Source organism: Urocampus carinirostris, chromosome 6 (genome assembly GCF_059441175.1).
Source record: "Urocampus carinirostris isolate Australia breed hairy pipefish chromosome 6, RoL_Ucar_1.0, whole genome shotgun sequence".
NCBI classification, from domain to species: domain Eukaryota; kingdom Metazoa; phylum Chordata; class Actinopteri; order Syngnathiformes; family Syngnathidae; genus Urocampus; species Urocampus carinirostris.
Genome location: NC_142354.1, coordinates 8230776 through 8253493, shown reverse-complemented (window position 1 = coordinate 8253493; position 22718 = coordinate 8230776). Strand labels below are relative to the sequence as shown.

Here is a 22718-nt window from a genome sequence, read left to right as displayed (position 1 = left end):
ACATTAAAGGTTTAATAATTTTGATGTTTAGGATTATTTTCATATCTGGTCCAATCAGTTTTTATTGTATCTATAATTTTCATAATAATGATTTGTTTTTTATGTAAATAAACAACTCTCGTGCTGTCAATCAAACCATAGGAGGTGGGGCTACGGACGAAGTTACCAATCAATCTTGGGTATAGAACACAGGCTCCACCCACTGTTTTTGATTGACAGCAGAAGTCAGGAATCTGAAATAATACTTTTGCAAGGCTATTGTGGAAAATTATGCGGTAAAAAAATATACTTAAAGCCCCAGTGTGGAATATTTGACCACTAGATGACACTGTAAAACCAGTGCCAGATGAGCACAGCATAGCAGCAAGATGCCAATCAACCATGGTGGTGACTTCTAGGTAGGGATTCTTCTATGGAAAAGAAACACAATTATTTTCTGTAAAAATTAACATTGGTATGACAGTTTATGTATTTTTTTTTTAAAAAAATTTTAATTTTTGACTGAGTCACTCAATGTTCAGAGCCGTTTTTGAGAAAAAGTCACGGCATTTAGATGGATCAATAACTAGCATTTTGGTCTTTTCAGAGTTAAGGCGCAAGAAGTTGAGTGACATCCACTCTTTTATCTCAGTGAGGCAGGCCTCCAAATTTCCACAATTTAGTGTGGCAGATTCTTCCAACGGAAGATATAGTTGAGTGTCGTCTGCGTACCAATGGAAACTAATATTATACTTGCGAATAATATCACCTCATGGAAGTATGTCAATGCTGAAAAGAAGGGGGCCAAGTACTGAACCCTGCGGAACACCACAGGTAACACTAAAGGGCTCAGATGTCATTTCACCATATTTAACACATTGCGTCCGATCTGAGATGTAGGATCTGAACCATGAGAGGACGGTTCCTGAGAGACCAATCCATTTTTCCAACCGTTCTAGTAAGATATTTTGGTCCACAGTGTCAAAGGCAGCACTAAGGTCCAGCAGCAGCAAGAGTGATGAAGCACCGTAGTCCATTGCCAGAAGAAGATCATTGGTTACCTTAATCAGGGCTGTCTCAACAGAGTGGTTAGCCCTGAATCCTGATTGCATAGATTAAAAAAGATTGTTCCCGGATATAAAATCATTCAGCTGCTGTGCCACCACTTTTTCAAGTACTTTAGAAAGAAGCGGAAGGTTCGATACAGGTCTATAATTACATAAGCTTTCGGATCAAGGTTGTGTCGTTTCAGTGTAGGTTTAATAAAAGCGGACTTAAAATCCGCTGGAACTACAGCTGAGGAGAGTGATATGTTTAGAATATTTAGAACTGAAGGTCCAAGGACCCCAAAAAGACCTTTAATCAGCGGACCCGGACACGGGTCAAACAGGCAAGTAGTCAGTGTTTTAACTTTTGTTTTTAATCAGTGATTTTTTCTCTTTGATGCACATAATAGGATGTCATTAATGAATGATTGACTTTTCCAGATTGACTTCAGTCCTTTGCAAAACTATCCTTACCTCCCAGATCCCAGCAACCCAAGGATAAGAGGTTAGCGTTCCGATTTCTCTGCAATACATTACTTTGAGTCTGTTTGTATGCCGACACCAAAACATATTTATGTCGGGTTTTTGATCCATCCTCAGACGTGACGGGCTTAACGGGTCTACGGGTGAACCTGGGCGAGTTGGGCGAGGTTCCGCGTCAACCCGGCAGGGCCCTTAGTCGTTTTTTCGCGCTGAAGAAGATGAAAGTCATGGGAAGCTGCATGTGTCACGGGCACGCCAGTCACTGTTTGCTGGAGGCCGGCAACAAGGTTTGCGAGGCGTTCTCTTTTTCTTTTTTTCTTGTATTTTCCGGACTATAAGTCGCTCCGTAGTGTAAGTTGCATCAGCCAAAAATTGCGTAATTAAGAAGGATAAAACATGTATAAGTCGCACTTAGGGTATATCTCGCATCTTTGTCATTTCTTCCTCATGCCATGAGGATCTTTAACTCCACCCGGGGGAGTAAAAGCCCACATTAGACCCCACCCCCACATTTGCATACTACCACATTTTTATTACAGTGTGTATTTTCCGTAGTACTATTTAAATATTCTATATCAACACGTTATATTGGGTATTTTTGTTTTCTATCTTTTATTTTATTATTTTATTTTTCAACACAAGGATACTGCTGAAAGTGTGAATTTCCCTACAGGGATGAATATCTATCCATCTATCTATCCATCTATCTAAATGTACTTGATGAAATCCAACACCAAAAACGTACATGTCATCTTGAAAGGAAATTTAAGACCAAAATGAAATGGAGAACACAGTAGTCTAACGCCACACGTACATGCATATTTTGGACATAACAATAAGTTATTTGGATAACTGTAGCTTTAAAAACGTGCTGAGCAAACTATCCGCTTCACTCCAAATCACTAAATCCTATCAAATCTTCATCCTCTGCGTCACTTTTACCAGTAAACAACTCCTCCAACTCGGGAGGTAGATGATCGTCCTCCCTCCTTCCCTCTTCCACTTCAAAAAATGTTCCCCTCACAACATGGCAAGGTTGAAATGATCAAAACAGGCCTAGAACGCCTTATTGAGGTTTAGTGTGAAAATAACATGTGAAATGATATACAGTACCAGTAATATCAATGGAAAATTTATTGATACAATACAGTGTCTGAAACAACATTTTTAATAATGGCAATCCGAGTGAAACAGAGAGCAGCTCTTTTCTAAAATCTGCTCTATTTATGGTAAATGGATTGCATTTATTTAGCGCTTAACCAGTCACAATGGAAGCCAGAACCTTAACTTGGCCTTAAACTTTGAAGGACAAAAATGGTAACAAACAAGGCTTTGATGCCAAGTCCTTAGCTTGGCCTTGATGCTAGGTCCTTAGCTTGGCCTTCTTGGCCTTGCTTGGCCTTTTGATGCTAGGTCCTTAGCTTGGCCTCTTTGATTTTTGCATTTCGGAGATGGAATATGAGCTTGCTCTGTCCACTCCACGCATCGGCCCGGTATTGCAGTACCTCCGGGAACGGTGCATTCGCAATGATCGCAGCAAGGCTTTAGGGCTAGGACCTTAGCTTGGCCTTTTGGCTGAGAGTAAGTGTCCCGGCTCCTAGGCTTTGTAGCGTATTATGAACTGACCGATAACGGATAATGGATAATGAATAACGAAGATAGATCAATAACCCTTAAAACCCCGCCCTCTAAAGCACTTTACAACACACTTCACACTTTACCCATTCACACACACACATCCACACCGATAGCGGAATCAGACACGCATGGTACCTATCTGCATATCCGGGGCATTAGAAGTTCAGGTGTCTCTTCGACATTTAACTCAGAGGAGCCGGGAATCGTACCTGAGACCTTTTTGTTCCCACACCACGCTCTACCTCCTGAGCTACTGTCTCATTGACTATTATTTTGAGCATAATTGTTGTGAATCACCGCAGGTGAGCCCTCAGTGCGACTGCCAGCATAACACGGCCGGCATCAACTGCGAGCGATGTGACGAACTCTACAACGATTTGCCCTGGAGACCTGCCGAGAGGGACAATCCTCACGCCTGCCAACGTAAGTCTGTTTTGGGAAATAGGCATATGCGGTAGACCCCGAGATTATGGCGACACCGCCTTACAACGTTTACGACACTTTCCCCTTAATGCCGCATAAATAGCACATTTTTAGCGTGCCCAAAATCAACTTTGCTGTGTTCATGCAACATGACTTGATACTGTATGTATCTATGATGCCTTTCTGCTATTGGTTGATCATAGAAAATGCTGGTTTGCTATTGGTTTGAGTCCCGGCATCAGGAAAATCCCAATATGCTCCTGGCTGAAATACCTGGTACCGTGCCTTTCTCATCATTCAGTTCAGAATCTCATGAGCTTCGTAACGACTATGCGAGTCAGCGATACAATATTTGGGCAGTATTTATTCTATTGTGGAGAAAAACAGTCAACGTTTTATGAACTGTTCAGGAGAAATCAGCATCATTATATCTCAACCGTGGAAAGATTGCGTAACCGATGAAGCTTAAGACGCCCTTATTGTCCAAATAGGGTGAAGTGCTCAAATTGGTTGTGTAACAGTTTCATACTGTGGTAATTCCGGAGTGTGTATATACTTTCATAGCCACATGCTGTCGTGGAATAATGAAGTCAGAGCTTATCGACGTAATGAGGACACATTTGTTTGGACTGGAAATTCCAGGCTTGTTTCTCCCGATTTTAAATGTCAGCGAAGTAATAACACTCGGCTTGGTCTGGAACAGCTTGCGAAGCTGGCAGGAATTTGGCTGGGTCACGGAGACTTTTGATGAGAAACATGTGGACGTTTGCAAAACAGTATTGGCTGAGATGGGTCGATTCTGAGAGGAACACTGTAAATTCTTGGAAGCATGCACTTTGAGAAAAACAAGCGCGTCATCGGGAGAGGACGCACTCAACAACATGTGATATTTCTGACGTGATGTTTTTTGCTCCGGAGGGTATAAGAAAGCTGATTGTCTCTTGGACGAATGAGAACGCTGTTTGAACGCTGACGAATATCAATAAACGACGTCTCCCTCTCCGTCAATCTTCTCTGTGCTTTTGTGTATATTTTTGGGGCGAGGCCCAGATACGGTCTGCTCCGAAAATGCCGATAAAGAAGGTCCTTCCCTGGCCAGATCATTCAAGACCACATTTGACTCATGCATCTTACACCAGCATTTAAGATAGATTTTTCTAGCAGTGATGCTAAAAGGAGAAACAATTACATAATAATCATGGAAAGAAAGCTTGAAATAATCAAGTAATATAAAGAAGGTACAAAATTACTTCCTTTGCTAAGTTGCATGGCCTTCACCAATCGATGTTCAGGACTCTTATTAAAAATGAGGAGGCAATTAAAACAAGGACATTTTCTAAGTGCGTGACAATCCTCTAAAATGGTCATTTTGAAATCGGTTTCAATTTTAATCCACCATTGCCGTCTTCCCCCTTTCCTTCATCCACCTGCTACTCTACTATACCAGCTCGTCACGTCACACCTAATGTTAATTCAATTTTTTTCATTTACCGTATTTTCCGCACTACATGGCGCACCGGGTTATAGGGCGCATCCCCCCAAAAATAGTTTTTGGTCCTATATCTTCCATAGATAAGGCGCACCGGGTTATAAGGCGCTACAATGGGAACGTCGACAAAACAGTCAGATGATTCAGTCCAACTGATTACCCCCTTAACATTCCCAAAGCTTGCAAAGAAGCAAATACGTGTCGTAGACACGTGCGGATGCGGTGTCCGTACGATGTCACTCAAATGCATCATTTCAAATATCATTCGAAAGGTTAAAGTCTTGGGATTCAAGAAATGCCAACCATTCCTTAGTTTCTATTTTCTTTTTCGCTCGCAACTTTACTGTGCATATGACAATAACCAGTTGGAATTTAGTTCAATTCACTCAACTCATCACAGCAACATCAAGATCGTTCTAAAACAAGATACCGGGAAAATATAAAGCCGCATAGCTCACCTAAGTTCTCACGTTCAGTAATTATACCCAACAATGGTCTTCTTACAACCGTGAGTGTAGTAAATCCAGGAGAGTAAATTATTTACAAATACAGACTAATGAAACATGTTTCTTTATGGCGTACTTTAGCAAGCTTGCTATTCAGTCATCTTTTTCGGCCAATTGCAGGGTTTGTTTTGGCCCTCTAGCCTATCCGAGGCTCCGAATAACTTTAGCCAATAGCGATCGATTTAACTGATGATTGACACATCTTTTTCGCCAAATGCAGGGTTTGTTTTGGGCCTCTAGCCTATCCGAGGCTCCGAATAACTTCAGCCAATAACGATCGATTTAACTGATGATTGAAACATCTTTTTCGGCCAATTGCAGGGTTTGTTTCTGCCCTCTAGCCTATCCGAGGCTCCGAATAACTTTAGCCAATAGCGATCGATTCAAATGATGATTGACACATTGGTTAGCCAATGAAACGCCGGTATATAAATCCCAGCGTACACCGCGGACTACTCCACGTTCGGGGGAAATTCGAGTCGGCAGCTGTTGCGTAAGTTGCGAGACCTTGCAATTTATAAGGCGCACTGTATTATGAGGCGCATGGTCAGCTTTTGAAAAAAATTAAGACTTTTAGGTGCGCCTTATAGTGCGGAAAATACGGTACACATATATTTTATATTATGTGATGTTGTCATTTTCACATATATAACACATAAGTAGAACATGCTGTATATGTACTATTTTGGTATTTAAACATTTTTACTAGGGGGTTTGGAACCATTAGTGTCATGAACCAGAACAGGATCAGAACCCAAATGCGTGACGTTTCTTACACAAACCTTTTATCATACGGGAAATGGGGCAGTCATGCACATTAGGCAGCAGTCTGGCGTGGAATTATAGGAAGCCAGAGACCGACGAGATCGACACCAATTGCCCAAGCAGATATCGGAAAGATGGGTTCAGATACCAGACAGGACGGGACAGACAGGATTGATATCAAAAGAGGATATCGAAAATAAACAGGACAAACTAGACGGGATCGAAACTGGAAACCGATATTAAACAACGAGACTGACAGGATTGATATCAAAACAGGATATCAAAATTAAACAGGACAAACTAGACGGGAACAAAACTGGAAACCGATATTAAACAACGGGACAGACAGGAATGATATCAAAACAGGATATTGAAAATAAACAGGACAAACTAGACAGGAACAAAACTGGAAACCGATATTAAACAACGGGACGGACAGGATTGATATCAAAACAGGATATCGAAAATGAACAGGACAAACTAGACGGGAACGAAACTGGAAACCGATATTAAACAACGGGACAGACAGGATTGATATCAAAACAGGATATCGAAAAAAAACAGGACAAACTAGACGGGATCGAAACTGGAAACCGATATTAAACAACGGGACAGACAGGATTGATATCAAAACAGGATATTGAAAATGAACAGGACAAACTAGACGGGAACAAAACTGGAAACCGATTTTAAACAGGACAAATTATCCATTTAATCAACTCTTTTTTGCACCTCAGGCTGCGAGTGCAACAACCACGCCCAGCGTTGCCGCTTCGACCCATCTCTCTACGAAGCCAGCGGGCGCCGGAGCGGAGGCGTGTGTGAAGGATGCTCCCACCACACCACCGGACCCAAATGCGAACAGTGCGTGCCCGGCTACCAGCCCAACCCCAACAGTCAGATGGATCGTCCCGACGCTTGTATACGTAAGTCCACACATTCTATGTACTGTCGAGAGTTTACTCGGCATCGGTTTTCTTTGTGCTTTACCAGGTTGCGTCTGCAATGCGGACGGGAGCGTGAACGGGGGAAGGTGCGACGAAAACACCGGCCTGTGTCAGTGTAAAACAAACGTGGATGGACCTCGTTGCGATCGGTGCAGGAGAGGCTACCATGGACTCACTGCTGCCAATCCTTTGGGTTGCTCCAGTACGTCAGCATTTCATGGCACACCTCTTTGCATTACAAACATTATTAACTGCTCCAATATTTAATCAAATCCAATTCATTTGTAAATCAATTTTTCAGGCCACTCAAAGTGCTGTATAAAACATTTAGCATGCAACAAGACAGTCAAATCCCTCACTAATATCGTTGATCCAGAAACGCACAGGGAGTCAAACATCCATAAATTATTACTTCGGAAAGAGGGAAATTATAACGTAAGGGGCTGTAGTAAATTCATAATCCCAAAGGTGAGAACCACCAGGAAAAGTATGTGTGTGTCTGTGTGTGGAGTCAAACTCTGGAACAATTTACAAGATGAGATCAAACAATGTCCAACTATTCACGTGTTCAAATTTAAATACAAAAAAACATTCCTGGCGGAATACAGAGATGAAGAAAATGGGGTATGAGTGATACGAAAGATGTTGTATGTTGTTGTATTTATTTATTCAGCCAGTATAAACCATAAACATGATATATACAAAAAATCATTTGACACACAAACTCTCAATAATGTTAATATAATAGATTTTTGAAAAAGAATAATACAGTAAAAAAGATATTGTAGTGTGTAATACAAGGTAATTATAAAGAATAGTTTAAAAAGAAGGAATGTGTAAATAACAAGACTAGAGTAGAATAGGTCAAAGGAACGCTGTTGGCATCATAATACTATACATAATAACCTAAATCAATTCCCGTTGAACATACGGATAGCGGAAGGGTAAAAACTCTCTTTAAGACGCGTAGTCTTGCTCACAATGGAGTGAAGACGGTGACCTGACAGCAGGTAATTAAAGTACCTGCGAGCAAGGTGACTGGGATCGTCTATAACTTTTAGTGTTCGTTTTCTAGTTCGATCGATGTAGATACTTTGCAGGGACGGGAGGCCAGTACCTATTATTTCGTCTGCCGTCGTAACTACTGATTCCATTCTTTCTGATTGACGCGACCAAACCAAACTGATTGACCTAGTTAAAACGGATTCAATGATAGCACGATAAAAATTGACTAGAATGGATTGACGGACTCTGAATGATTTGAGTTGACGAAGGAAGTAGAGCCTTTGTCTTGCTGACTTTAGTATATCAGTAGCATTGACAGTCCATGTGAGGTCAGCTGACAAGTAAGAACCCAGAAACTTAAATGAATGGACCAGTTAAACCTCACTACCATTAATTGACGGTGGCACATGCAGGGGAGGCTTAGTACGGAAATCTATTATCATCTTAGTTTTACCTACATTTAATAACAGATTACTGTCATGACACCAGGTGGAAAGTGAATCAATTTCTGCTCGGTATTCAGTTTCGTCACCATTTGAAATAAAGCCAGTAACCGTGGTGTCGTCTGCATATTAGCTAACAGTAAATGGTCAGAATTGTGTTGACAATCATGAGTGAATAGGGAAAACAAAGTTGGAGACAATGGACAGCCCTGAGTAGTACCAGTGTTGAGGACAATAGAACAGGAATATTTCTCACCAATGCGAACCGACTGTTCTCTACTGAGAAGGAAATCTGAAATCCAATTTGATAATAACACGGGAAAATTGAGGTCATGAAGAAATTTAAAATGCAATTTAGAAAGAATGATAGTGTTAAAAGCCGAACTAAAATCTATGAATAAAACCCTAACGTATGAATTCCTATGCTCAAGATGACTTAGAATCTCATGAATACAAATTGAAATGGCATCATCTACACTTCTTTTAGCACGATACGCGAATTGGTACAGATCTAGATTCGATGGTAGAAAGGACATCATGAATTTCAATACGATGTTCTCGAAAGTTTTCATGATCACGGACGTGAGTGCTATGGGTCTATAATCGTTAGACATTAGACATTGTTCTTCTTCGGGACCGGTGCAATTGTAGCGCGCTTCCAACACGAGGGTACAGTAGCTGAACTCAAAGACCAATTGAAAATACCAGTAAAGACAGGGGCAAGTTGAGAAGCACACTCTTTGAGAAGGCGGGGTGAGAGCAATGTTCCCTATAATTTTCCACGGTTCTGAGCGTTCACACAAAGTCGGTGAGCAACGCTTGAAACAACAGTGAGCAACAGCAATCCCAAGTGTGGCAACTAAGTCATTATCAAACATGTCCAAAACTTGACATCACGTTACATATTGCTGTGTTTCCGGCAATGCAAAAAAACATTTTCACTTTTGAATAAATTGACTAATGTATTATTGCAAAGGTTGTACGTCATTTGCTTTTACAATAATTCTTTCACAAGATTTCCATTTCTTTTTTTTCCTGGTAGCTTTTGTCGCATAATACTAACATTTTTGGGGGCTTATTTAGTCGGTCTCACGATACCCAACTGTATTTACTCACAGTTTTTAGATGAAAAACAATGTGTGCAACAAGATTAATTGGAAATTGTTTGAATGCAACACGGACTTTTTCTTGTTTTTTTTTCAATTTTTTTTTAATTCCTTTAAAAAAATCTTATTGTGTTTATTTTTCCCCTAGCTGTTACTTTTTTCTTTTTGTTCTCTATTTACTTTTTTCCTTTGTTTTTCTTTTTTTCTGGCTTTGTACTGAGTTATGAGCTTCAAGTTTGACCATAGAGCTCTGGAGTCCTGAGTGTCGAATTGTACCTCTACCCTATCGCGGAATGAACGTTTGGCGGCCTTAACACCCTTTGTCAACGCTGATTTCGCTTGGCGGTAAGCGTCGGGGTCCGAGTCCTTGTGTCTATAGGCGGCGTCCTTGGCAACGATCCATTTCCGGATGGACTTGTTGAACCATGGTTTTGAATTGGAGTACTGAGTTTTGTAGACAAAGCTCCTGGCAGAAACGTACGTAATCCGACACCGTGTCCGTGTACTCGTTGATGTCATTCCCGTGTTTGAGTACTTCCCAGTCCGTGCACTCCAAACATCCACACAGTTTATCCACATTAGCTGGTGACCAGGTCAGATAGGTACGTTTGGTACGTGGAACTTGCTTGAGCTGTTGTTTGTAGACGGGTATGAGTAATACCGTGGAGTGATCGGAATTCCCCAGACTTGACCGGTTGACAGATTTGTAAGCCTGCTTCTCTGGACAATAACAGTACTCGATCTTGTCACCACGGGTTGGGCATGTGACTTGTTGTTTATAGTTTGGTAGTGCGGAACGAAGATTGGCCTGGTTGAAATCACCTAATACAATGGATAGGGTGTTGGGATCCTTGTTTTCGTACTTGGATATAGCGCTTGCTAATCCTTTTAGTGCGACATCGACGTCGGCCCTGGGGTGGATAGATACTGTGGTGAGGGTCCCTGATGAGAAATCACGAGGAAGATAGAAAGGCCTGCATTTAATGGTCATGTATTCCAAATCAGCCGAACATCCACTGGATATAATCCGAGCATCCGTACACCAGTGGGAGTAGTGCGTCTAAAACTATGGTTATCTTTGTGTCATTGTTGCTTTTGTTATATCATAACTGTTATTTTTAATATTATTACTATTGTTGTTATCATTGGTGTATTTAATAGGGAAGATAAAGGGATAGGGAATATACGAATCTGCTTCTTACTACCCCTTTTCGAACATATTATGCAACATTATTTTGTTGCTGAGTTATTGTTTTTGTTCTGTTTTTATTTTAATGTTTGAATAAAGTTTTCATTCATTCAAATATATAAAAGCATTCATCAGTACCTCCGTGTTTGCCTGATAGAGAAATGGGCGGACTCTGGCTATATTCTTAAAATGATAAAAAACAATTTGTTATGTTTTTGATATGTGGAATAAAATTGAGCTCAGAGTCAAAGATAAGTTTTTAATATAATCTAAAGGTCTAAAATCTTGTTGTTTTGGTAAAAGTTTCTCTCTAAATTTAAAAGGGGATCCATAGATCTTGTGTCAGCAGGGGACGCAGCAATGTAGAGCTGGGTGTCATCAGCGTAACTACAGAAGTGGACTCCGTGTCTCCTGAAGACATCCCCAAGGGGAAGCGTGTACAAAAAAAAAGTACTGGGCCAAAAATTGAACCTTGGGGAACTCCACATGTCTCTCATGCTCAGCTAAAACGTATAACTCATTCTCATTAAGTGATACCTTAGCTGTACACATTATTAGTAAGAATAGATCAATACAAATATACGAATGCTACAAGGAGCAAATATGTCTCATATAGGTCTCTTATAGTTACACTTTGTGTATAAAGTAACACATTGTCTCGCGATGAAGACACTTGTTTGACAGGAGACGAGACCAAGTTGTGCTACTACTTTCATAGAATATCCAAATATACTCTATTGAGGAGGATAAATGCTTCAAATCTTTTTCTTATCGGCTTGATAGTGATTTCACATTTCCCTTTTCTTTTATACAGAGTGTTCCTGCTTTCCAGAGGGTTCCCTGTCAGATATTTGTGATCCAGTCACCGGCCAGTGTCCTTGTCGTCCGCACTTCCATGGCCTGAATTGTGAAAGTTGCGCCAGAGGCTACTGGAGAGCGCCGCAGTTTGGGCGCTGCGAACTTTGCAGCTGCGACCCCACCAAGTCTTTCAGCGATGCTTGTGACCAGGTTTGACGCGTTAACTCAAAAAAATTCAAAAACATAACCAATAGTTCCACAGGGCTCAGTACTTGGTCCCCTGTTCTTCACTATTTACATGCTTCCGATAGATGGTACCAGTATCTACTGCTATAAAAATTACACTTTACTCTGGCTGCCATTCGAGGCAACTACTCCATTCAGTTGTGGAAATCTGGAGGCCCACATCATTGAGATAAAAAGATGGATGTCACTTAATTTTTTCGCATCTTAACCGCAAAAAACTGTGGTGTTGACTCCTTGAAGTCTCATATCAATTGAACAAACACGGTTCATTGTATCCAATCAATTTTTTATCCTCAAAAAACGTGGAATTAGAACCATACACAAGGTAGGTTATCGAGATCATACTTATATTTTATTCCTGCAGTCCAAATTATTAAAACTAGATTATTTAGTAATATTTTTCACTGCACAACTGCTATTCAAGGTCAACAAAAACGTAGTGCCAGAAAACATCCATAAATGATTCATTCGGAAAGAGGGAAATTATAACTTAAGGGGCTGTCGTCAATTCATAATCCCAAAGGTGAGAACCACTAGGAAAAGTATGTGTGTGTCTGTGTGCGGAGTCAAACTTTGGAACAATTTACAAGACGAGATCAAACAATATCCAACTATTTACTTGTTCAAATTTAAATACAAAAAAACATTCCTGGCGGAATACAGAGATGTAGAAAATGGGATATGAGTGATACGAGAGATTGGGAAAAGTGCGTCTACAACTATGGTTAACTTTGTTGTTATTGTTGCTATTATTATATCGTAACTTTTATTATTAATATCATTACAATTGTTGTTATATCATTGGTGTATTTGGTGGGGAAGATGAAGGGGTAGGGAATATAAGAATCTGCTTCTAACTACCCCTTTTCTTACATTATGTAACATTATTTTGTTGATGAGTTCTTGTCTTTGTTCTGTTTTTATTTTTACTTTCGAAACAAAGTTTTCATTTATTCATTCAATTAAGAAATTAATTATTCATTCTAGCGTCAATCAAACAAACCACAGATTAAATAAGTATAGAGACCTTCAGATACTAATTTTTCATTGAGTTTTATCATCTGTTTCACTCGGAGAAAGAAATTTTAGTTTTTGGGGTATTTACATTCGGCTACCCAGTGACTATAAAACTAAGATTTATTATTTTGCAGTGCAACCAGTTGGAATATAAATAATATTGCTTGTATGTTTATTTTCTGTTTTTTCCAGTCTACAGGTCAGTGCCAATGCAGGCCTGGCTTCGGAGGCCGAACCTGTTCGGATTGCCCAGAAAACACTTTTGGGGAACCTCTCATGGGATGCAAGCGTAAGTCAACTTGTCCGGCTGTCTAAAATGAAAATCTTTCAATTGCAGTAGACTGCCGCGATGCAGCGTCCCAGCCTTGCCAAGTTTTTACTTTATTGTGTAAAGAAGATGTTTGCAAGGCCCCTTTTACAGTATTTTTTTCCACTGTATCTTATTAACCACAAATTATTTGTGCATATGATGAGTTACATCTCTAAGATGCCTGTCTGCTATTGGTATATGCAATTCCGGTATCAACTGTGGTGATCCTCGAAAGGAAGATCAGTGGCTTTCTCCGGAAGTGGCTGGGACTTCCCCGCAGCCTTACCAGCGCTGCTTTGTACGGGACAAGCAATACCGTCCAGCTACCCTCAGTGGACTCACTAGGAGTTCAAGGTGGCACGTACTAGAGAGGCTCTTCGGTATAGGGATTCCAAGGACAGCAAGGTGTCATCATCTGGGGTTGAAGTGAGAACCGGAAGGAAGTGGAGAGCTCAGAAGGAAGTGGAGGTGGCAGAGTCACGACTGAGGCATAAGACACTGGTTGGGGTCCTTGCATTGGGGAGAGCAGGTCTGGGCTCCTTTCCAAAGACCAAAGTGAGTCAAGCCCAAGGAAAGGAGAGACACCATCTTCTCCAGGAAGAGGTCCGAGCAGGTGTGGAGGAAGAGCGGGTGAGCTGGGCAGTCGGACTCCGAAAGCAGGGAGCATGGTCAAGGTGGGAAAACACATTACAGCGCAAAGTGACCTGGTCAAGCATTATGCAGCCAGACTTCCACCGTGTCCGGTTCCTTGTGCAGGCAGTTTACGATGTCCTACCAAGCCCAGTGAACATTCATGTGTGGGGAAAGAGCGAGACACCTTCCTGCCCCCTTTGCTCTGGAAGAGGCTCCTTGGAACACCTCCTCAGCAGCTGCCCAAAGGCTCTGGCTGATGGTCATTATCGCTGGCGCCATGACCAGGTTCTGAAAGCAGTTGCTGAGTGCATCGCCCTAGCAATCAACAGGGGCAAACACCACCAAGCCCCAAGCAAGCCGGTCAATTTCATCAAGGCAGGAGAGAAACCCAGGGCTTGTGCACTGACATCATCAGGACTCCTCCACATTGCCTTTGATTGGCAGTTGCAGGTCGACCTTGGGAAACAACTAAGGTTCCCCCAGCACATATCAGCAACATGGCTCTGACCAGACATGACAATCACCTCTGAGACTTCAAAACACCTGATAATGCTGGAACTCACAGTCACGTGGGAAGAGCGCATTGAGGAAGCCAATGAAAGGAAACGCGCAAACTACCAGGAGCTAGTGGAGGAGTGCAGGGGCAGGGGCTGGAAAGTTTTCTTTGAGCCAGTAGAGGTCGGCTGCAGGGGTTTTGCTGGACATCCTACCGCAAAGTCCTAGGACGGTTGGGTGTGACAGCGGCAGCCAAGAAGAAAGCCATTAAATCTGCTAGTGAAGCTGCAGAAAAAGCCACCAGGTGGCTTTGGCTCAAAAGGGCAGATCTGTGGACTGCTACTAGGACGCAAGTTGAGGCCTGATCACCCTCGGCTGGGTCACCTGGGCGAGAGTGTCTGATGTTGCGAGACCCAAAACACTCAATGAACCCAGGATACATCACTGATGATGCGTGCCAGTTGCATCCTGGAGATGCTTCTTTCAAGTTTCAAGGCATCATATAAGTTGATCGTCTGCTCTTGGTTTGTGTCATGAAAAGGCTAATAATGCACTGGCTGAACTACCCTCCACAATACCTTACCTTTAATTCAGTTGAGAATCTCGTCTTATTTGGAAAGACTGCGAGTTAGTGGAATTTATCTATCTATCTACCTTGGTCATATCCCTCAAGAGGGGTGACCGACAGCAAGACAAACACATACAATAACAAAGAAAATAAAAGGGAAAAAAAATAGCAAAAAAACACACACAAAAATGTTTGGACCATGGCCAACCCAATTGCCCAAACACCCAAACAAGTTAGCCAAGTTGGTCATGCTTTCGTCCCTCCAGGTAAACGGGACACCAGAAAGCGGCCATGTCACTCGGGTCAGGGTGACACAACACACTCTTTTGTTCAACAGCAAGGCCCGACAGCTTTCACTGGTTTACCCCTGCTGCATCATACGGGTGCCCAGCCCATCCTTAAGAACGCGTCTACAATCCCACTATCCTTTCACAACACCTCTCCACTCCTTTCTATCACTAACAAGAGCTCTGGCTTCCATCATATTTAGACCTCTTTCCTGCAGTGCACTCATAACACCATTCATCCATGTCAACCGCGGCCTTCCTCTTGGTCTCCTTCCATTGACTTCTGCTCTGTAGATCCTCTTCCACATTCGCTCCTCATCCATCCTCTCAATGTGTCCAAACCAACCGAGTACTCTCTTATCAACACGCTTGCTCAGTTCCACGACTACTCCAGTTCTGTCTCTCACAATTTCATTTCTCAATCTATCCAATCTTGTCACTCCTAACATAGTCCTCAAACACTTCATCTCAAAAACATTCAATTTCCTTCTTAAATCTGCGTTCAGGCTCCAAGAGTTAGTGGAATACAATACTGTATTCTTTGTACAATTTTGAACTGCTATGGCTCCCTAGGCTTGCTAATAAAAGAAGTAAAAACTTGAAGCCTGGTCATCCTAGAAGAGGGATTACCACTTGTGTAGCCCCTTATCAAGGTTTTTTAGTTTCCTCAGTTTTTGATTTTTTTCCTTGCCTATATGTCTGTTTCAGATCAGGAACGGTGAAACCGTGGCCTGAGCAGTTCTTTGAGATATTTTGTGCTTAAGGGCGTCAAAAAAAATGGGACTTGAAAATGTGACCTGATAACCATGGAAACAAAGCTAGTCATGATCGATGAATTTAAAGAATGAAAACGAATGGCTATTGCTTATCCACTCCACAATTGGGATAGTTATTAAAAATAAGGAGGCGATCAAAGCTATAAAACAATCTAAGGACATGAAAATCCGCGCAAGGTTTTACGATTGCAATTTTTCAAGTGATGTCACACCAAAGGTAAATAACGTTTCTGTTGTGATACACATGATATTAATGAGGGCAGCACGGCGGCACAGTGGTTAGTGCGTGTGTGGCACTGCTCTGAGGTCGTGAGATCAAACCTCCTGTGCAGAGTTTGCATGTTCTCCCCGTGCTTGCGTGGGTTTCATCCGGGCAATCCGGTTTCCTCCCACATTCCAAAAACATGCATGTCAGGTTAAATTGTCCCTAGGTGTGAATGAGTGAATGAATGGTTGTCTGTCTTTGTTGGCCCTGGGACTGGCTGGCAACCGGTTCTTATCCAATATCTGAATAAGGCTGGGATGGGCTCCAGCACACCCGCGACCCTACTGAGGATAAGCGGTGCAGATAATGGATGGATGGATAATATTAATGAATGAATGACAGTATTCTCGTTTGCCAGCGTCCCTGCATCCTACACGCATCATTTTTGCTGAGGACGCATTGTGTCAAATCAATGTGCGTCCCCGGGATGCAACTTTTTTGACAAAAATTGTCATTAGTAGCATAGCATAGAGGTTTCCATCCCAGTCATACGGCACTTTCGCTTTGCGATCCCTTCCTGAGAAGGAATTCATGTCGTATCTTCATGTTGGATAAAAAAACATCTGCCATTGAATGATGAATGACAACTTTATTCGAACATTAAAATAAAAATAGAACAAAAACAGTTACTCAACAACAAAATAATGTTACATAATATGTTCGAAAAGGGGCAGTAAGAAGCAAATGCTTATATTCCCTACCCCTTCATCTTCCCTACCAAATACACCAATGATATAACAACAATTGATATTAATAATAACAGTTATGATATAAGAATAGCAGCAATAACACATAGTTAACTAGACGCACGATTCCCAATCTCCCGCACCACTCATACTCCCCATGTCTGTATTCCGCCAGTAAGGTTTTTTTGTATTTAAATTTGGACACGTGAATAGTTGGACATTGTTTGATCTCGTCTTGTAGATTGTTCCAAAGTTTTACTCCACACACAGACACACAAATACTTTTCCTGGTGGTTCTCACCTTTGGGATTATGAATTCACTACAGCCCCTTAAATTATAACTTCCCTCTTTCCGAATGAATAATTTATGGATGTTTTCTGGCACCATGTTTTTGTTGACCTTAAATAGCAGTTGTGCAGTGAAAAATTTTACTAAATCATCCAATTTTAATAGTATGGACTGCAGGAATAAAATATTAGTCTCATCTCATCAGCTGCACCGCTTATCCTAAGTAGGGTCGCGGGGGTGCTGGAGCCCATCCCAGCAATCATCAGGCAGTGGGCAGGGGACACCCTGAACTGGTTGCCAGCCAATCGCAGGGCACACGGGGACAGACAACTCACTCGCTCAGTCTCACCTAGGGACAATTTGGACCAGCCAATTCACCTGAAATGCATGTCTTTGGAATGTAGGAGGAAACCGGAGTGCCCGGAGGAAACCCACGCAAGCACGGGGAGAACATACAAACTCCGCACAGTAAGGTCGGGAGCTGGATTTGAAACCACGCAGGAGGTTCCCACGACCTCAGAACTGTGCCGCACACGCGCTAACCACTGCGCCGCCGTGCTGACCTAAAATATTAGTATGATCTTGATATCCTACCCTGTGCCATTCGTCTTTATTGTTGATCCTTCTTTCCGTATTTACGACAGATGGATGGAACTTTCTTAGGACATTTTATTTTTTGCAAACCTTTCAATAAATCCTTCTTCTTGTGTTTTTTCGCACGCACCAGCTTGTCAGTGCGACCCGGAAGGCACGCAAGTTTGCGACAAGCGCACCGGAAACTGTTTGTGCCGCGCCGGCGTCACCGGCCCCCGATGTGACTCTTGCCCCCGAGGACACTGCAACACCTTTCCCAATTGCAAGCCGTGCCCGTCTTGCTTTTTCAATTTGGACAAACAGCGACAAACCTTCACTTTAGCTTTGGAGAGATTCACCCCCAACATCCCAACTGGTCAGGGAGGTTCCGGTGACCTGGGAATTTACGAGCCCCGCATGCGAGCCTTAGAAACTCGTCTGAATTTGATTCGGAACTCTGTGGCGCTTCCACCAAGTTCTGCTAAGGAGATTGACGATGCTCTTGACCGGTTGAATAAACTAAGGTATGGAAATACTTGGCTGGCCAACTCATCTGCATATACAGTGGCTTGCGAAAGTATGAATGAAAACTATTTGAACATTAAAATAATAACAGAACAAAAACAATTACTTCACAACAAAATAATGTTACATGACTGGTTCAAAAAGGGGTAGTAAGAAGCAGGTGCTTATTTTCCCAACCCCTTCATCTTCCCTATTAAATACACCAATTATATAACAACAATAGCAATAATATTAATAATAACAGTTATGATATAACAATAGCAACAATAACACAAAGTTAACCATAGTTCTAGACGCACTATTACCAATCTCTCCTATCACTCATACCCCATTTTCTTCATCTCTGTATTCCGCCAGGAATGTTTTTTTGTATTTGAATTTGAACAAGTGAATAGTTGGACATTGTTTGATCTTGTCATGTAAATTGTTTTACTCCGCACACAGACACGCACATGCTTTTCCTGGTGGTTCTCACCTTTGGGATTTTGAATTTACTACAAGTATTTGGCCCCCTTGAACTTTGTGACCTTTTGCCACATTTCAGACTTCAAACTTAAAGATATAAAACTTTAATTTCTTGTGAAACATCAACAATAACTGGGACACAATCATGAAGTGGAACACACTTTATTGGATGTTTTACACTTTTTTAACAAATAAAAAACAAAAAAGTGGGTGTGCAAATTGATTCAGCCCCATTGACTTAATACTTTGTAGCGCCACCTTTTGCTGCAATTACAGCTGCATGTCGCTCTGGGAAGGTGTCCATCAGTTTATCACATGGAGAAACTGTTATTTTTGCCCATTCCTCCTTGCAAAACAGCTCGAGCTCAGTGAGGTTGGATAGAACAACAGTTTTCAGTTCTTTCCACAGATACTCAATTGGATTGAGGTCTGGACTTTTACTTGGCCATTCTAACACCTTGATATATGTTTTTGGTTAACCATTCCATTGTAGCTTTTGCTTTATGTTATGGATCATTGTCTCGTTGGAAGACAAATCTCCGTCCCAGTCTCAGGTCTTTTGCGGGCTCCTTCAGGTTTTCTTCCAGAATGGTACTGTTTTCTTCCCATCAGTTTGAACCATTTTCCCTGTCTCCACTGAAGAAAATCATGATGCTGCCACCACCATCATGTTTGACTGTGGGGATGGTGTGTTGAGGGTGATGACCTGTGCTGCTTTTACGCCAAATATATAACGTCTTGCATTGTTGCCAAAACGTTCGATTTTGGTCTCACCTTCTTATACATATTTGGTGTGTCTCCCAGGTGGCTTGTGGCAAACTTTTTATGGATATCTTAAGAAATGTCTTCCTTCTTGCCACTCTTCCATAAAGGCCAGATTTGTGCAGTACACGACTGATTGTTGTCCGATGGACAGAATTCCCCACCTCACTTGTAGACCTCTGCAGTTCATCCAGAGTGATCATGGGCCTCTTGGCTGCATCTCTGATCAGTTTTCTCCTTGTATGAGCTAAAAGTTTAGGTGGACGGCCCGATCTTGATAGATTCGCAGTGGTCTGATACTCTGATACTCCATTTCAATATTATTGCTTACAAAGTAATCTTTGGGATGTTTAAAGCTTGAGAAATCTTTTTGTATCCAAATCCAGCTTTAAACTTCTTCACACCAGTATCTCAGACCTGCCTGGTGTGTTCCTCATTCTTCACAATGCTCTCTACGCTTTAAACAGGCCATTAACACTATCACAGTGCAGGTGCATTTATACAGATACTTGATGACACACAGGTGGATTCCATTCATCATTGTTAGTCATTTAGATCAACATTGAATCATTCAGAGATCCTCACTGAACTTCTGGACAGAGTTTGCTGCACTGAAAGTAAAGGGGCTGAATCGTTTTGCTCAACCACTTTTGCGTTTTTTATTTGTTAAAAAAGTTTAAAATTTCTAATAAAGTGTGTTCCACTTCATAATTGTGTCCCACTTATTGTTGATGCTTCACAAGAAATTACAGTTTTATATCTTGATGTTTGAAGTCTGAAATGTGGCAAAAGGTCACAAAGTTTAAGGGGGCCAAATAGTTTCGCAGGCCACAGTACATCACGTAAGCAAATGCGCAAATTCAATTTGTCTCACAGGGATCAAGTGGACCAGGTAAACAATGACCTATCTCCCCTGGCTGGGAAACCAGATCCAAGCAAAGAACTTGACAAACTTCAAGAGATGTTGGACAACCTCAATACGGAATATAACGTCAAGAAAGAAGCTATGAAAAACAGAATCCCTCCAACTAATGCAGGTCTATATTTTTTCTTCCATTATTTTATCCATCTATCTACCTTGGTCATACCCCTCAAGAGGGGTGACTGACAGCAAGACAAACACATACAAATACAACGAAAATAAAGAGGGGGAAAAAAATAGCAAAAACACCATACACAAACATTTTTGGACCAAATGCCCAAACATCCAAACGAATTAAGCACCTCGGCATCCAAATCGGTCATGCTTTCATCCCTCCAGATGAAACAGGACACAACACACTCTTATGTTCAACTGCAGGGCCCCACAGCTTTCGCTGGTTTACCCCTGCAGCATCATACGGGTGCCCTGCCTATCCCTTAGAACGCGTCCAAAACATCCCACTATCCTTTCACAACACCTCTCCACTCATTCCCATCACCAACAAATTATTATTAACAAATTATATTAAAAAAAATATTAACAAATTATTATCCATTATTCTAACCTCATAATTGACAAGAGTGACTCCTAAAGTCTTCTACCGGGGATTTACTCTCTATTTCAGGGGCTTTCAATACCATCAAAAATGCCTACGAGGAGTCCACAGACGCGGCAAAGAAAGTAAATGACAGCAAGAAGACCGTGAAGGAATCCGCAGACCTCAGAGAAGACACTTTAGATTTACAGGAAAAAGAATACCCCAACTTTCGAGATCTGGACAAACTCAATCAAAGCATGGCTTCTCGCCCGGATCTCACTCCGGTTGCCAAAAAGGTGAGAAGTACATACCGCGGCTGGAAAATTGTCAATCCGAATGATGAATGTTCCTTCAGGTATGCGGAAGCGTCCGTTCGGAGCCTTGCACCCCGCTTTCATGCGAGGGCGGGAATTTGTGCCCTCCGGAAGGAACTTTGCCCTGCGAGAAGGGCTCCGCGTGCGTCGGCGCCCTTCCTCTGGGCAGAAGGGCCGATGCCGACGCGAAGGACGTGAGGGATCGTCTGGAAAATCTCAGCAATAAGATCACGGAGGCTGCGGAGAAGGTACGACGGCTCTTGAAGAGAACTCGATTGTGTTAGAGAATCAAAACACTAGTGGTGCAGACAACAGGGCCCTGTTCAATCCAGAACAAAAAAGTCCAGGGTCTATCAAGCTTACGCCTGCGGGAGAGGCTGCATCTTACACTTTGACTCTCTTATCTGAATTGCTGCTCTCCTGGCATTTTATTTGACAAAATTTGCATCACATGTTATAAAGCATCAACGGGATTTTTCCAATATTGACAAGTACATTAAAGCAAATATTGTGAAGCAGACAACACGAGGAAAAAACAAGTCATGTCAAGTTTTTTTGTATTGCCCTTTATCACAACGAGTCTCGAAGGGCTGCACAGACCACAGATTATTGCAAACCACGGACTATTCTGACACCATCCCCTGATCTAAAACCTACATGAGGGCACAGAAAAACTCAAAAACCTCAAGTCAAGTCATGTTTATTTGTGACGCCCTTATTCACAAAGAGTCTCAAAGGGCTGCAAAGACCACAGATTTTGCAAACCACTATAGACTATTATGACACCATCCCCTGATCTAAAACCTATATCAGGGCAAGGAAAAACTCAAAATCACAACGTGAGTTAAATGTAAAAACAGAATAAATGTATACAGTAACGGTTTATGAATGAATCTATTGTAGTAGTGAAGCAAGATTTAATAATAACATTTTAGGTTCTATAAAAAGTTTCCAATATATTCTCATGTTTTATTTTACTGCCATCATATCATATTAGTTTCAATTTTGTGTGACTTGTATATGGAAAAAAACATTTCACAACGAATATTTTTGAAGGTGTGCCTTATAATCAAGTGTGCCTTATAGTTCTGAAAATACGGTAGATTTAAAACAAAAATCAAATCAAATAAATATTAAGACTATTTGAATAAGCGTGCTATTCATTAAAATTGGAGTTGAACATTTGACTTTTTCAGCCAAAGGTCCCCACCCCACAAGACAAACCGTCTC

At 41.6% G+C, this 22718-nt stretch overlaps 1 protein-coding gene and 1 pseudogene across 3 annotated transcripts in view; both read left to right on the top strand.

The window, feature by feature from the left end:
• The window catches only part of lamb3 (laminin subunit beta 3), a 53118-nt gene that overhangs the window by 18806 nt on the left and 11594 nt on the right, over positions 1-22718 (top strand). For all 3 annotated transcript variants that reach the window (XM_088337721.1, XM_088337719.1, XM_088337720.1), the window contains 11 exons: positions 1467-1530; positions 1626-1795; positions 3449-3569; positions 7067-7255; positions 7323-7478; positions 11834-12027; positions 13273-13369; positions 18117-18486; positions 20591-20751; positions 21262-21470; positions 21530-21736. In XM_088337721.1, the coding sequence (XP_088193847.1) occupies positions 1467-1530; positions 1626-1795; positions 3449-3569; positions 7067-7255; positions 7323-7478; positions 11834-12027; positions 13273-13369; positions 18117-18486; positions 20591-20751; positions 21262-21470; positions 21530-21736 (1938 nt within the window). The remainder of the gene's footprint in view (positions 1-1466; positions 1531-1625; positions 1796-3448; positions 3570-7066; positions 7256-7322; positions 7479-11833; positions 12028-13272; positions 13370-18116; positions 18487-20590; positions 20752-21261; positions 21471-21529; positions 21737-22718) is intronic.
• LOC148363715 (U2 spliceosomal RNA) lies at positions 2876-3035 on the top strand (annotated as a pseudogene).